Source organism: Daphnia carinata, chromosome 7 (genome assembly GCF_022539665.2).
Source record: "Daphnia carinata strain CSIRO-1 chromosome 7, CSIRO_AGI_Dcar_HiC_V3, whole genome shotgun sequence".
Classification (NCBI taxonomy): Eukaryota; Metazoa; Arthropoda; class Branchiopoda; order Diplostraca; family Daphniidae; genus Daphnia; species Daphnia carinata.
This window is the reverse complement of record NC_081337.1, coordinates 10,343,487-10,355,512: the sequence shown is the minus strand read 5'-3', so window position 1 is coordinate 10,355,512 and position 12,026 is coordinate 10,343,487. Positions and strand designations below refer to the sequence as shown.

General features: G+C 42.9%; 1 protein-coding gene across 1 annotated transcript; it reads left to right on the top strand.

The window, feature by feature from the left end:
* Positions 1 to 4,502: 4,502 nt before the first annotated feature.
* On the top strand, positions 4,503 to 6,860 carry LOC130687122 (protein sprouty homolog 3-like). Its single transcript, XM_059496027.1, has 2 exons — positions 4,503 to 5,036; positions 5,110 to 6,860. The coding sequence occupies exon 2, from the start codon at positions 5,433 to 5,435 to the stop codon at positions 6,849 to 6,851; it is 1,419 nt and encodes a 472-aa protein (XP_059352010.1). The 5' UTR covers positions 4,503 to 5,036; positions 5,110 to 5,432; the 3' UTR covers positions 6,852 to 6,860.
* The last annotated feature ends 5,166 nt before the right edge of the window (positions 6,861 to 12,026 follow it).

Here is a 12,026-nt window from a genome sequence, read left to right as displayed (position 1 = left end):
CGATTTGGTGCCGCCTACACCGACTTCCGGTCGACGGCCTTCGTTAACTGCACTGCGTGTGTTGATTTGAGGTTGCCCTCGAGTGTGTGCTTCCGCTGCGTGTGTTGTGTGACAAGGCCACCAGAAAAAGAAGCAAACAGTTTGAATTGGGTTGGAATCTGGTGTCGTGAGAGATGGTTTCTTCGGACGAAAACAAAGAAGAGGAAATGATTGAGCGGTTCGTGTTACCGAGCAGCCATTTCTGCCGAGGGCAACGGACTGTTCGTGATGATGAAATCTTATCACTACCGATTGAGGACGACGACGTCGTTACTTAGCCAGCATTACTACTAGTAGTAATGTATAGTAGTAATAGTCAACACACATGAGGGCCGAAAATGAACCATATTTCTTTGCTCCTAGTTTTCCCTTTTTTTTTTACTAGGGCATTGACGATGTGAATGAACCAGCATCGAGATCATCTGTACAGCGTTGCAATTGAGGAATGCGTGGCACCGTCTTTCATGCGCGTCAATTGCCGCTATTGTTCCATCCAAATTCCGAAATATTTTTGCGTTTAACATTTGATGTCGAATCGCGTCCATCGTTTAATTCAGAGACGGAATATAAAAACTGGCGTCACGTACAAAAAGAAAATGTTGCGATAACCGGGTCACCACTTCCCATTCCTTTTGCAGTCACCTCGAATCCACGTTTGGTCGTTTTTCTTTTTTTTTTTTTCTTTTGGCACCATTTTCGCTTCTCTAATCATTCGGTTAGATCGAAATTCTGAAATAACATTACGTTCCATTCATATCCGACAAATTCCACGGATGGGATTGGCCGTTGAAAAGGTCAAAAGAAGCATAGCTATGAAAACATTAAACTGCACACAAACGATTGATTTTTTCTTTCGTTTCTCATCGAATTTAATGGCGTAGACTATGGCGAAATGCGTGGCGCCATAGAGAAAAGGTTCGGCCTGGGCCTTTTGGTATTCCCTGCATGAATGGCTGTGGCGAAAAAAAACAAAACAACATTGAGGGCGTGGTGAAGTCCAATGTTATAGACCGCCCGCCACATTCCTGCGTAAGCAAGGAGGAGGAATTGTCAATAGCATTAATGGACCATTGTGTTGTCGTTGGCAAGTCTCCTTTGCGACCGTTTCCATTGAGAAAAAGAAAAAGTAAAGAAAATTCCGGCACGCATGCGCTCATCCAACACCAGATGTTAAAACTTATAGGTAAAAAAGAAAAAATTTCACTTCTTTGTCGAGGCCGTTATATGGGCTTGGCAATTCGATTAGATCATCCTTTAGTCTAGCCATGGGTGCGTAGAGTTCGATGACGTTCCCCGCATTTTTTTTTTTTTTCCTGCTGGACATACATGAAACAACAGTATAATGATGATGCAACATTTATCAACATTTTTGAAAAATTTATGATTATTTTATTTTACCACGTACAAGCCATCGCTGGAGTACATCCTGTGATCTGTTCAAATCATGTCCATAAAAAAAAGCGTTTTTTTATTTTCAAGCCGGAAGCCTTTCCGGCTTGAAAATTCGGCATCCGCTCCATCATTCGTCCGGTTCTATTGTCTAACGGAGAAGGGGTGGCATTATAGTGGTGCGTACAAATTGTCAAATGAATACAACTATAGATAATATACACACATGCGCATATAAAAAATGAAATGAGGGACTTCCTTTGGTCCTTTTAGTCACGGAGTCACGTCTACCTTATTCGCAGTTAAGTCCATCCTGCTTCTTTTGAGCATTAAAAAGGAAAAGAAAAAAAAGGGTGGAGCAATTTGGTTTTTTGGCCAGTAGAAATCAAGTCGATCTGACATCTATTAAAACTTGTGGAGACTCTCTTTATTTGGTTATTTGTCGTCAGCTGTATACTGATAAGTCGACAGGAAAGAGGATGGGTTCAGGAAATGACGTCATCACGTTCAGATGGTGGGGCTATACGTCGAAGCAAACCAGCAGCAGCACTGAGAGTGGGAGCAGCCGGCAGCAACAGCCCAGCGGAAACACGAGCCCAGGCCAGTTGTTTCTATTTCGAGCCCATGTTGACTCTCTCACTCGTCGTCGGGAGTTTGTGTGTAGAGGCGAGTGGGTGGGGTGGAAAGGAAACCATTTTCCTAGTCACGCTGCTTCGTACTGCACGTTAGGAACAAGAAAAAGCGTGTTGTTCATCATCCTTCGTTTTAATACTGGCACGAAAATGTGGGGCCCAAACGATGTCGTACTAAACAACACCGTTTCGCAGACGAACGGAATATAAAAAATCTAAATTAAATGTGGAATTACGTTAGGCTGGGTGTAGGCGATTGGACGGCAATCAGTTCTACAGTCTAGAGAGAAGAGGGTAGAGTCCAAACGAACTGTTGCTGATTAGATTACACAACTGCCGAGGCACACAAACACACTAGTCCTTTGCATTGGGGTGAGGATAAGCAGCTACTTCTTGTCCTTAAACAGAAAGAAAACAGAAAAGAAAAAGAAAAAGGAAATATCCCTGAGACGTGTCAAACACTAAATAGTTATATAGAATCTAGCGAGGTCGGCCATTTGCATCCGGCATTGAAGAGAATGTTTCGTTTTTGGGCAAGCTTTGCCTTTTTGGCTTTATGAATTGACGGGTGGTGGCGCCCGACACGGAGTTGCCAGTAAATCGCTATTGTTGATGGCCAGGCAAAAAAAAAAACACATTTTGTGTGTGTGTGTGTGTTTTTTGTAAATATATATATCCCTTTAAATAGTTATGTTTAGCCCTCTGTAATTCTTAACTTAGACAAGGCTGTGAAACGTCTCGTGTGTGTGACGTGCCTCTTTATAAGGCCAAGTTTTCATTCATAAAGCTTGTGCACGTTTCAAGGCCTTTTATTTTTGAGTTCCCTTGTTTTTCTTTGTTGTTTTTCTAAGTTCGTGTTTTTCTTTTCTGTCTCCCTCTCTCTCTAATGTCTTTCGTCAGCCGTTTTTCTCCCGGCCCGTACTTAATCCAATTTCGTACTGTTTATCTCGACCTGGCTGGCAATCAAAAAAGAAATAAAACGACCTGAAAGTATCGACTGGTTTTCGTCTGCTGCCAATTGACACTCGACTTGGCATTTGATTGGAATAAAAACAAGGCTGTTGACTCGGGATGGTGCAAGAGGCCAACTTTCTCGTTCATCTCGGTCATTCATTCAAGACACGTTTGTTCTCTTGTTGCTTTGCCTTTTTCTTTTCCCTTTTTTATTTTTTGCACCACTCGAGTAACAGCATTCGCCAGCTGGTCGGTTTTGTTTTTTGTTTTTTTTTGTTTCCACAAGGATGAATGAGTGAATGCCATTCACAGTAAATGTACACTGGATGGTGTGGTGTGATGATTGTTGTTCTATGGACTTACTATATACGCTTTTGATCGTGTCCGATTCAAAGAGAAAGAAAGCTTGCCAGCATGAACCAGTTTTTCCTTTTTTTTTGTTGCCATTCCAAAATGATTACAATTTAACCCTTAACGGGTGGATACACCTGTCTGGACGACGAGGACAGCGATAACATGGCCATTCATACACCATGATATGATACATGCATTCCTAATTCCATTGATAAAAAATACGTTCGTCGAGGCTTGGTGACTTGTAATTATCAGACCGACTTACTCAATTCACTCTATCCGACCCATCTCTTTCATTGGCCGTCTCGTTACATCATCAAGTGAATTTTGCCTCATTGTAACTTTCAAAAACGCCGCTTCGCTTTCGCACTGACGCCTAGCATCAAAAATGGTATATACCTCTTCTGTACACGTCCAGCCAACCGACTTTCAGAATGAATGAAACTCATCACGTAAACCACACCGTGCAAAACATTTCAAAGTCTCTTTCGACATTCTTTTTCCTTTTTTTTTTTTTTGCAGGGGTCTGACGTGATTCTCGAATGCTCTTTCGAGAAGGAGAAACTCAAAATGCCAAATGAAAAATGTAGCCTTTAAAAGAACGTCGTTTGTGAAAAGAAAAAAAAAACTGCCGTCGGCTTGGCGCCGAGTATAGTCCCAGCCGAAAAAGGGAGAGGCCAAAAACGAAGCAAAAGGAGAAGAAGAAAAAGACACGAAAAGCAATAGAAAAAGAAAAAAGAAAAACGACAAGTGGTGGAAATCGTAGAAGAAGGCAAAGTGGGTGGTGGGGTGGCCAAATGGGGCTGCTGCTGCGCGCTTGGCTGGAGTTCGTGAATGAGTCTTTTCTCTCTTTTCTATCTCTCTCTCTCTCTCTCGACAACATACACACTCGGGTATATGTGTATGCGTGTGTTTGTGTGTGTACGTCCTTGAAGAAAAGCCCCGTCAGGGGAGGGGGGGGAATGGGGAGGTTATAGCGCCTCTAGCGGATAGATCAGAACCAGGATTCGGTGGCCGAAAGACAGGAAGGGGGCCATTTCCTCCCACCGGGAGAAGTTAGGTGGGTGGCAGGAAACAATGGCGGTGGCGCTGCTAGTCTGCCCCCTTCTATCCGTGCGCATTGTGGCAGGCGATTCACAAAATCCTCCAGTCGTTCAAGCCCGCTCCAGCTGTTCAGACGTGTATTGCGCGCCCAGATCTAAGACGGGGGCGCCCGACAGCCTCGTGTGTGAGTGTGTGTGATTGTGTGTGTGAGGGTGTGTATGTGTGTGTGCGCGCTCAAGTGTATGCACCGTACTTGGATTTCAAACGAGAGTACCCAATAATCTGGTTATTCACACACCGTTCACAAGGAATTTCGGCGGCCTTCGCTGGCAAATGAAAAACAATACCAAAACAATTGAAAAAGGTCCCCTTTTTCGCCACTAGACGCCATCTTGTTGTGTGTCTATGCTTTGTGAGTGTGCCAATCCGAAAATTGAAGAAACGGAGGCAGGAAACACACATTAACAAAACTCATTTTGGGAATTTCTTGTTTTCTTTTGTTAAAAAAAACAAACGCCAATTGCATCTGTTTACCCTCGAGTGGATTATCTTACCTTCATCATCTTTCGTGACTGTTATTCCCGGACTTTGGCCACCATAGATTCCAAGAAAGAAATACCAAAGGTGAATTTTTGATTCAATTGAAATCCCACAATTCACGTTATGTAATATTCCTTTTCTTTTTTTCTCCCAATAGCCCGAGGATAAAAATTTGATGGATGAAAGGTGAATGAAATAGTGGCAATGTGGCGGCTCTCCTATCTGTGATTGTGTCTCTGTGTTTGTCTGGTCTGTGTGTGTGTGTGTGTGTGCTGGCGTAAACGGGAAAAAAAAAAATCCGTGGGCGCGCGCGCGCGCGCGCATCCGAACGACTTTTTGGAGGAAACATAAAAAAGAAAGAAGAGGAAAACGGGTGCCGCGAGAGCCGCCGGGTCGTCCGCGAGGTGGCGTCCGTTGGGCAGTGCACGACGCACGGAAGGAAACTGGCGGTGGACTGGCTGCGTTGAAGCGACTGGCCTCATGGCAAACCATGCCATCGTCAATCAAAGCAGCCAAACGAGCAGTCCATCGACACACCGGAATCTGGTCATTATCAGTCCGGAAGAATTGGATCGGCCACACCGATCATCACAAATGGAACTCGTACCAGACAGGCCGTCAAGGATACCCGCATTGGCTCCCGCACGGCCAGCCACTGCCGCTCTGCCGGGCGTCGCTGTTCGAATTCAATCGACGAGGCGAGTCACGTCGCCGCTCGTCGTTCCAAGAGTCGCCGCACCGACATTACCCCTCCGGCAACCGATAACCACCTACACGACAAATGGCAGCAACAACAACTCCACGATTAGTAACAATCGATCGTTATTGTTGGCATCGTCGTCTTCGACGTCGTCGTCAACGTCATCGAATGAAGCGGAAGTGATAACCTTATCTCAACCTCGGCCGGACGGTGAACGCGTTCGAAACGAGTACATCGACACGCCACTGAAAGGTGGTCTGCGTTCGACTCCGCTCCACGCCGAAACCCACATCCACATAAGCGGATCGCCTCACGATCATTTGGCATTGGTCAGCCCGTTGGGTAGTCAATCCTCGTCCAAAACGTGTTCGACAAAGTCGCTGCCATTCAACCACACGGCCAACACGCCGCTGACGTCTCCATCGTTGAAACGTCTGCAGAGCACGCGCCGTTCGTTGCCCATCACCAAACAACCGACCTTCACCAAAGATTCGTCTGCTGCCAATGCGGCGTGTCGTGTGCGCGATGGCGGAGCCCTCCATTGTCCGTCTACGTCGTCGCCGACCTCGTCCTCGACGTCGCGGATGGTCTTCTCTTCACCTGGCAGTCAGAGCAGCGGTGGTGGTGATTCCGTCATTTGTCCCGATTGTGATCGATGTCGTTGTTTATCCTGCCGGACTCCTCGCCCTCTGCCGTCCAAGTGGTTGTGCGGCGACAAGTGCCTCTGTTCGGCCGAATCGTGCGTCGACTACGCCTCCTGTCTCTGCTGTGTCAAAGGTCTCTTTTACCACTGCGGATCGTCGTCGGACGATGGCGCTGACGACGACGACCTCCGTCGACGTAATCGATACCATCCGCAATCGCCGTCGAACGCGACTGCAAACAATGGATCGTGTGCCGATGCTCCGTGTTCGTGCGTCCCCAGCCATCATCGGATGGCCCGATGGGGTTGTTTGGCGTCTTTAACTCTGGTCCTGCCTTGTTTGCTTTGTTACTGGCCTCTTCAAGGAGGTGTCAAAGTGGTGGAAATGTGCTACCAGAGGTGTACCCGGCACGGATGCCGATGCGATCAGCATCAACAAAGGAGAAGACCTACGTCATCGTCGTCGGCATCGTCGCAGGCCGCCTCTTCGAAAACTGCCGTCGTCGTCCAGCCTCTACCCGCCAATTCTTTGGGCAAACGTCTTTTAGATATTTAAAAAACAACACGCGAAACAAGAGACTTGTATCGATTATGAATCTGTGACGAAAACTCTTTCATGTCGTTTATGTCGTTCATTTCTCTCTATTTCTCTCTCTCTCTCTCTCTCTCTCTCAATTCGTTATTTTGCATCCTCCACACACGCGTCCCTGTGAGGTTGCTTAATTCCCAATTTATTTTCTAAAAAAAAAAAACATATTAGAAGAGCCTCTCTGAAAAAAAAACAAACAAATCATTTGACTTTGACGCAAAACCAAAGAGGACTTACACGGCCAAGAAATTTCCGAAAGCAATCCCATTTTATTTTTTTCTCGAGGCTTTTCACCTAAAAAAACCAATGTGTGGTACATATTATGCAAATATGTATTGGACAGGAAGAAGAAAACAAATGTTTTTGAATGTTAGAGAGTACAAATGGACTTCGAGAAAGAAAAACCATAAACACACGAAACAAAATTTTTCCGTCACATTTCCACACACACGTTTTTTTTTTTTTTGGCATGTCCTGGCACACAAGAATTTAAACAAATCCCAACACACAACAGGTAGTTTTGTTGTTTTTCTACGGGCGTGTCTTATCCCATCCCTCCCCCTCCCCCCCAAAAGTCCTCTGTCTAGTCTGAATTATCAAGCAATGTCACCATATTATTTTGGGTCTCTCTTCTTCCTCTCTTGTTGATCCATCTCGATGAGTATTTATATGATTCGTTATAAATTGCATCGATGATGGTTTCACACAACAAAAAGAAAAACGGATGGAGAGAATTTTCTTGACTTTGGTTCAGCTTTTCGGTTTCTTCGGCGGCCACAATTATTTATTTCATCAAATTACCTCTTCTTTTTTTCTTCTTCCTTGGAACTGACCTCCGTCTCTGATTTTTCTCCAAAAAAAAAAATTAATTGAAAAAAAAAACCTGCTTTTCTCTTCGTTTAATTTTCTATATGGAAAGATGGCATCGTTGTTCTCTCTTGTTTTCTTTCTATTCGCTCTCAGAAATAAGGAAAAAAAATTTGCTGACAGTGTTTGTTTGTTTTTTTTTTGTTCTTGTTTTGTAATTACCCATGTATTTACTGTATATATTGAAAAAGGTTACACTTGTGCAAAATATATCGTGAATTGACACTGATTGTGAATCTCAAACCACCGTACTCAAAGGTTGCGGGGAAAAGGACACACACACACACCATATGTCGGAGCTCAATTGAACTTAATTCAACCACTTCCGGCGGCTGTTAAAATACCTCGTTTCCTTCCCCTCCCCCTCTCACAAAAACTTGGGGAGGAGGGGAAAGGTCCTGGGAGAGGAAACAGTTTAAATTTTTTATTATTTTTTTTTTTTAAGGAAAAAGAAAACTGCGAGTACTACCTCAACCCTTTATAACAAAAGAGGAAATAGATGATGGAACGAAATAGAATTGATAAATGTCATGTGATTGAAAATGGTCAATTGACAACAATTTCTCTTTCAAAGAAAAAATAGATACATCCCAATAGATAAAATGAATGAAGTTTTTTTCGTTGTTGGGAGAAGCCCGTTGGCTACACACACACACACCATGGCCATGACATATGGTTCTCGTACAAAGTTTTGGGAGAAAGGAGACGAGCCACTTCCGGTGGGGCTTTTTAGCTGCCAGTCTGGCTCCATTGCTGCCCCCGCATGTTCACAACCCCTCCTTCTTTACGGCCCCTTCCCAATCCCCACGGTTCTCATCTCTCTTTTTTTTTCTATCCTTTAAGCAAAGAAGAAAAAAGAAAAAAAAAACCGCGCGACCGGATGTCGACCACTTTGACCCGTCCCTTTTTGGATTCTCTCCAAAAAAAAAAAAAAAAAGGCAAGATGGCGTGTCGAAACCAAACCAAAAGGGCTTTTCTGGAAAATAATAATAAGAAAAAAAAAAAAAAAAAATTAAATATAAAAAAAAAAAAAAAAAAAATGAAAATTACTTGTGATTTTCGTTATGTGCTGAATGGGGTTACGGAATGGTAAGAGTCGGTTCAAAGTTCTACGCCCACGCTCGTTGCCATGGCAACACCGATCGTCAATTGCACAGGTTTTTGTGGTCAACGCCATTTTTCCCACGACGCACCATTGAAAACACACTTTGGTGTGAAGTCCCGGATGTGTGTGTGTATGTGTCTCCCCCCCCCCCATTTTTCATCAGACACATGGTTACAGAGTTGTGCATAGTCTCGTTACGTGTACCTTAAACCGAGACATACACTTCCTTTACGAATAGTACACAGGATCAATGATTCATTTCATTCAACTGATTAAGGTAAGAAACAAAACAATTTATCTTTTTTTTTTGCAGTCTTGTAAAAAAGCAAAACATAACGGTGTTATGCAATCAAAGCGCGAGCTATATATACATATAATATGTATATATATATATATATATTTATCTATACGTATTGCTTTTTTTTCTCTCTTTCTGTTTTGTTATCTGGCTGCTGGCCGCTTCAGATTTATCTAATGTCCATTTTGGAAGTGAGCCGTGACCTCACGAACCTGTTCCTCCTCCCGCTCGCCTCATTCACCCCCATTTCTTCTGTAGAGGAGGTTTTCATCGGCCTCTCTTTCACACACTCTTTCGCCCTATTTTTTTTTCAAAAAAATATTATTATCTTTCTTCTTCTTTCGTCTTCTCCCCACTCTCTTCGCTTTCGGCTCCGGCTCTTTTTACATTCGGAGTTTGTGATGATTTTCCACTGCAATGAACCTGATTTTCATTCAACTTTTTCTATCTCCCCCCCTCCGTGTGTGTAGTATGTGGAGCCCTTCCCCTCTCTTTACCTATCTAGCCCTTTTTTTTTCATATCAGAAAACGTAACAGGATCTGCACAACAGCAGAAACCTGTCGGTCGTGTCAATAGCGAATGAGCTCATTTGACTATTGGAACTTCATCGTCCCATTGAATAGCCTTTTTTTTTATCCTCTTTCTAAAAAAAAATGTTTTTTTTTTTTTCAAAACTGACATTTAGGTGCGTTAGAATAGTAAGGAACGCGTCATTTAATATTCAAGTAGGCGACAAGCAATTGCGTATAGAATTCATTATTTTTTGGCAGTGATGGCGTAGACTATAAAAAAAAAATACAGGAAAAACCCACGATCAATGAAGTCTGGTGTGAAAAGACTTCTACCAAAAGAAGAAGGTATTTTTTTCTTTTAACATAAAAAGACAAACAAACAACAACAACAACAATATAACAACCAAACAGAAGAGAAGGCGCGAGTCGACAGAACGGCGCCAGCCGGACGCACACACACACACACACACACCTTTGGGCCGTCTTTTTTTTTTTTTCATGTTTGGGTGCATATTCACCAATCTGTTTGTTGCTGCGGGATGCGCAAGAAAAACGATCGAAAACTTTTTTTTTTTTTTCGTTTTCATTTTTAGAACACGATTGTTAAATTCATCAATCACAGAGCAGAAACAAAAAAAAAACAAAAAAAACAACTCAAGATCGGAAACTTCTGAATGGATTGTTGTTGTTTTTTTCTTATTCACCCATTGGCTGTATAGTATTTTACGTACTTTTTTTTTTTTCGTTGCCTGTACGTCAATCAAAATGTTGAAAATCTCGTCTATATCACTAAAGTAGTATAAGAAAAACAACCTGAGTGTGTGTGTGTGTGCAATGAATGAACCCGTAGCCGCGACGAGGCCCCTAGGCATGACTCGTGCCACAAATGTCAATAGTCCAAAGCAACAACTCGGAATGCCAGACACACAGTATTTATATATATATATATTTATTAAAAATATATATGTATATAAATATTTTTGTGGGGGATGGGAATCTTTGGATTTTGACCTCCAAGAGGGTACAGCCGGAGGAACACGAAGAGAGCGTTGTTGAATGTAACACAAAGAACAAAAACAAAAGTAATATAATTTATTTGGGAATAATTTCAGTGATATTTAAGATTTTCGACGGAGAAAAAGGCTGATGAATGAAAAAAAAAAAAAAAAATCAAAAGGAAGATGGTAACATAGCATAGATGATGCAGACGTAAAAGAGATATGACGGAGTGGCTGAATAAGCTGGCGCACCTTTAGCCATCGGTGGGGAGGAAGGAAAATCTTGGCTCTTTCGCTCCTTTTTTAAGCAACAACAACAACAACAACAACAAAACAGATAAGAAAAAAAGAAAGAAAAAAAAGCCTTTGGGTGAAACATCCAAACTTTTTCTATATAGAAAGCTCTTCTCTCAAATCGGCCACTATTACCAAATCGGTTGGCCGTGCGCGCGCCATCCTCCTCTTTTTTTTTTTTTTTTTACACACACACACACAGACACACGTTCGTTTGGGATGGACGAGGCAGGAACAAGAAGACGATGGCCGTCAAGAAACCATGTGCTGGTTTTATTTTATTTTATTTTATTTTTTATTCAAACGTGCATACACCTTTCTTTGGCTGATGGTTGCCTACCTCTTTCTGGCAATGTTATAACAACCTTGGCGCACCTCGTAGCCGCCGGCAAGGCAAGATTGAACGTCCAACGTTCACCATTTCACGCCGACCGCTCCGGCAACCCATTTTCTTTTCTCTCTCTCTCTCTCTCTCTTCTCCTGCTTTTCGAGTAGATAATCACACGCACAAAGACATGGAGATAGGCTTTTGAAACACACGAAGAATTGCATACGCTAGCATATTCATATATATATATATATATATATGTATATATAGAAGTAGTCGAAATCAATGAACCTGGGCTTTTTGGGGGCTTTCTTTTCGCTCCATTCCCGACCCGCCTTTCATCTAGGTCATTCCTTCGTGACCGTGCCAGACACCGTCACCTATAAGAGTCAGCCATTTATACAGTGCCACCATACTATGCTATCAGCACGCGTAATCTATTGAGAACGAAAATACAAACGAAATTCACATTTAGCCTGTTTGCAATAACGTTTGAAATTCTGCATTTTTTGCGTGTCTCGTTTTCAATGATTTCATTCAATCGGGCGACAATGTTTCAGCCCGTACGCCAACAGCTGAGTAGATTTGCATAATAGGCAAGTGTTCATTGAACGCTGCCGTGTATGCACAGAGGCGTACGTTATAACGTTTGTCTTTGAATGTTGTGTGCTCACGCGCTTTGCATACACAACATTCGTTAGCTCTGACTGCATTTTAGCCGTTCACCCCTCCAACTGAC

Bases quoted from the DNA above. Each gene is read 5' to 3' on its own strand.
- LOC130687122 (XM_059496027.1), top strand. From the start codon at position 5,433: ATGGCAAACCATGCCATCGTCAATCAAAGCAGCCAAACGAGCAGTCCA.